General features: G+C 53.1%; 1 protein-coding gene across 1 annotated transcript in view; it reads right to left on the bottom strand.

Annotated features, from left to right (window-relative positions):
* The window catches only part of PRKACA (protein kinase, cAMP-dependent, catalytic, alpha), an 8,991-nt gene that overhangs the window by 4,211 nt on the left and 234 nt on the right, over window positions 1-4,546 (bottom strand). The window contains exons 2-4 of the mRNA XM_010855513.1: window positions 3,977-4,105; window positions 1,608-1,706; window positions 524-606 (exon numbers count right to left, since the gene is read on the bottom strand). Coding sequence (XP_010853815.1) covers window positions 524-606; window positions 1,608-1,706; window positions 3,977-4,105 — 311 coding nt within the window. The remainder of the gene's footprint in view (window positions 1-523; window positions 607-1,607; window positions 1,707-3,976; window positions 4,106-4,546) is intronic.

Below are 4,546 nucleotides of genomic sequence, written 5' to 3'. Positions count from 1 at the left end.
CCCAACAATGTGGCTGGGTCTCAAAATGATTATGTGAAGCAAGAGAAGAAAGGGACAAAAGAATATGAACGGTGTGAGTCCATTTATATCAAGTCCAGACCCAGACCAAACGCACTTATGGTGTTTGAAAGCCAGAAACGACGTTTGCCTTTGTTGGGCCGGTGATTTGCCTAGAAAGGAATTCGAGGGAATTTTCCAGGATGATGGCTACACACATATGTGCAGCTGTCAAAACTCATGGAACCGGGTTTTGAAAACCTGTGCATTTTATTGTACATAAAATGTATTGCTAAATAAATAAGTAAAATAAAACGAGAGCATAAATTTAAAGGACATAACATCACCCACTCACGGGGTGACACCTAAGTCACTGTGTTTGTTTTGTTTCATGGTAGTTGAGATACTGTAGATTCAGATTCCTCAGCTCAGGGGGAACGAGAACCCACCGGAACCCCGAGAGACCACTTCCAAGGATGATGCCCATGGACAGCCCCAAGGTGGTGGGGTGGGGCATCGGGCTCACCTGAACCTCCCGATCCGTCGCAGGTGTGAGAACATCTCCCCACCGGGCACGTACTCCATGACCATGTATAAATTTGAGTTGTCCTGCGGGAAGCAGCAAGTGATCAGGGCTCTGCTCCCCAAGCTCCGGGCCCCATCTGCAGGCCTAGTGCCCTGGCCTGGCAGGTGTTCAGAAAGTGACAACCACCATCCTGGCTCCCAAGCGGAGCGCGTCCCACGTGCCAGGCGCTGTGCTCACCAGTTACCTGTCTCATTTCCTTCTGCCTGAGAGAAACTAGGGGCAGCCGTCATCCTGCTCACGGGGGCCCAAAGTGAGGGCCGGTTAGGGGTACATGAGGGAACTGGCCGGCGTCGGGGCTGCAGTCAGAACTCCATGGTGGCTCATGTCTGTGACTGTCCTGAGCAAGGCTCTTGGGGCCACGGTTTTATCATCTTTCAACTGGGACCAGGATGGGCTACAGAATTTGTGGGGCCCCCCAAATAAAAGTGTGAGGCCCCTTGTTAAAAAACATGATTACAAATTTCAAGAAGGTGGCAGCAGAGGCTTCAACTAAGTGCAGGGCCCTTGTGACTGCAGGGGTCACAGACCCTGAGTGGCCTTTCCCAGCTCTCGCAGTCAAGGCTTAGGATGATGCCCAAAACAGCTCACACAGGGCGCTCATGCTGTGCTTTGAATTGTTATGGCAGCCCCAGGTGGGGACTGCCACGATACCCATTATACAGATGAAGAAACCAAGGCTCAGGGGAGTAAAGTCCCTGGCCAGGGTCACACGGCCAGGAAGAACAGGGCTGGCACTGGAACCCAGGCTGAGTGGCATGGCTTGTGGCCATGTGTCAGGTTCTTGCTATAAACGGAGTGATGATTTTGAGGGACGTTATCCAGACTGAGGGACTAGCCCCAGGTTATCAAGCTAGAGGCTGGCAGGCCCAGTTGAACTTGGGGCTATCAGAGCCCCAGGCTGATTTTCACGCCCCCGCCCCATCAGAGGACAGCCACTGGTGGTGATCAGCCTGGCTCCGGCTCTGGGAACCCAGAGGCTGCACTGCCTGGCAGCGGCCCCGGTCTGCCGCCACTGGAACCCCACCTTGAAGGAGAACTCGAGTTTGACAAGGAACGGAAAGTTGACCGCCTGCAGGATGCGCTTCTCATTCAGGGTGTGCTCAATCTGTTTCAGCTTCACCACCTGCAGGAGTGGGAGGGGAGAGTGGAGAAGACGGGGTGTGAGTGAGTCCTTTCCCTCCTGACCACCCAAAAAAAAAGGAGAGGTGCCAGGGCCAGGCCAGGTCCTTCATCTAGAATTGTATGAGTGGGGACTTCCCTGGTGCTCAAGTGGTGAAGAATCCGCCTGCCAATGCAGGGGACACGGGTTTGATCCCTGGTCTGGGACAATGCCACATGCCATGGGGCAGCTAAACCCATGCATCACAACAAGTGAGCCTGTGAGTCCCAACTACTGAAGCTCACATGCCCTAGAGCCCATGCTCCGCAACAAGAGAAGCCATGGCAATGAGAAACCCGTACACCACATAGCAACTAGAGAGAACTCCCACTCGCCGCAACTGGAGAAAGCCTGTGTGCACTGCACAACAAAGACCCAGTGCAGTCATAAATAAATAAATAAGCTTTGACCTAAAACACACACACACACACACACACACACACACACACACACACACGCTGTTTTAGTGCCTGGGGACTGTCAAGCCCTGGGCCAGGTGCCTGTCCCCACATGGCATGCAGTCATGCAATTCAGGGCAAGAACACATGAGTCACCAGGCCACAGGGGTCAGAGCCGTGGTGGGGGAAGCTGGGGGCCTGTGGATGCCCAGATAAGGCACCCGGTGAAGTCTGAGGAGTCAGAGAAGGCTTCTTGGAGGAAGGGGCAGCTGAGCTGAAACAGAACATACAAGCAGAAGGGGCACCCAAGGGGTGGGGGGTTTAGAAATACCTTCCTTGCAACTAGAGCGCACCCCTCCCCACAATCCACCTGAACCCAGGGCTAATTCCTCCTCCGCCCTCAGCCATCCCCAGCAGCCGCCTCACACACTGACAGGAATCCTGAGGAGGATGCACTGGGAACATGCATGTCTGGAAGTCCAGATGCAGAGAAGGGAAGTGTGGTGCCCAAGGTCACATGCAGCTAGTCAACCTCAGACCAGCTTGTCACACGCACGCAATCTGGCCCCTCGGTCAGCTCTGAGCCCCACTGCAATGGGGCTTCTTCTGCTTTGTTCACGACATCCTCTGGGTCTATACCTGCACTGTCCAGGACAGTCCACACTAGCCACGTATGACTGCTGAGTACTTGAAACCTGGCTGGTTGACTGACAGATGGAGTTTAAAATGCAAAGTATCTTGGGGCTTCCCTGGTGGCTCAGTGGTAAAGAATATGCCTGCCAATGTCGGAGATGTAGGTTTGATCCCTGATCCGGGAAGATCTCACCTGCCTCAGAGCAACTAAGCTCACGTGCCACAACTACTGAGCCTGTGCTCCACAACGAGAGAAGCCCCCGCAATGAGAAGCCTGTGCACCACAACTGGAGTAGGCCCCGCTTGCGACAACCAGAGAAAAGCCTGAGCAGCCACAGAGACTCAGCAGAGCCCAAAAAAGATGTTTTAAACAATAAAAGTCAAAGTATTTAAAATGAAAATTTAAAAACTGATACTCAGTGCAGTTACTGGGCAACTTTCAAGCCTGCTTGGAACAACTTGGGCTATGTGAACCTGCCTTTTCAACTTGTCTTTTTCTTTTCTTTCTAGTGAAAATGAACCTCCAAACGAAGATGTGTTCTAAGTGTAAAGTACACTCTGGATTTCTAAGACTTAGTATGGAAAAAAAGAATGTAAAGTGTCTCATTAATGATATTTATACACTGGATACATATGTTGAAATGATAATATTGGAGATATACTGACTTAATTACAACACATTGTTAAAATGAATTCCACTTGTATTTTTTTAAAGCTCTTAAAATGAGGGTTCTAGGGAATTCCCTAGTGGTCCAGTGGTTAAGACTCCATGCTCTTATGGCTGAGGGTCTGGGTTCGATCCCTGGTCAGGGAACTAAAATCCCACAAGCCACTTGGGCAAATAAATAAAAATAAAACGAGGAGTCTAGAAAATGTACAACCATTTGTGATATATTTCCTGGACAGTGCTGCTGTAGAGCATTTTGTCTGGCAAAAATATTTACAGAAAGGAGGTCTGTGTAGACATCACTCCCCTCATGCTGGAAAATGCTTGGCTTTCTCGAGACAGGCTAGGTGTCTGATGCCGCATCCATGCTGGGATTGACACTGGTGGCTCCCCGGGAGGGGAAGCTTTCTGAAGGCAGCATGGTACCCTTCCTGCCCCCAGGTCTGGCACGTTATGGAGGTGCTCCAGGCAATGACCACTGTCCAGGCAGAGCCCTGGTAGCCGGGACCCGGGCCGTGTCGCAGGGCCAGACTCACCTTCTGTTTGTCGAGGATCTTCATGGCGTAGTGGTTCCCGGTCTCCATGTGCTTCACCAGCATCACCCGCCCGAAGGAGCCCGTACCCAGGGTCTTGATTCGTTCAAACTGATCCAAGTGGGCTGTGTTCTGCAGGCAGAGGGCTCTGGAGGGTCAGGGACCACCCCAAGCCCTGCAGCTTGCGTGGCCCAAGTTTGGAGCGTCCCCTCTGCCACCAGCAGAGGGGGCCATGGGCACCAGGTGGAGCAAAGCCGGTAAGGACGGGGCGGAAAAACAAGATGGCAGAGGGCGCATTCCTTAAGGCTGGTGGCAGGGTCCGGATCCAGCCCTGGCCAGGGGCCCAGGAGCTGCTGGCAGCTGCCTGGGGGGGCAGGGGCCGCCCGTTGGAAGGGGGTGGTGGGGTGGAGGAGCCTGGCAACGTGTGATCCGGTGCCCCCATGAGCATCGATGGGGTTAATGAGGGCAGGTGAGGTGCCTCTACAGGGCCCCAAAATCCTAGCCATGTCACCTGGATGTGGTTGGGGGTGTGGGGGCCGTCAGTCACACCTCCCGGGACTCTGTACCCAGGGG

This window comes from Bison bison, unplaced genomic scaffold, assembly GCF_000754665.1.
Source record: "Bison bison bison isolate TAMUID 2011002044 unplaced genomic scaffold, Bison_UMD1.0 scf7180017864365, whole genome shotgun sequence".
Taxonomy (NCBI): Eukaryota; Metazoa; Chordata; class Mammalia; order Artiodactyla; family Bovidae; genus Bison; species Bison bison.
This window is presented reverse-complemented; position numbering and strand designations above follow the sequence as displayed.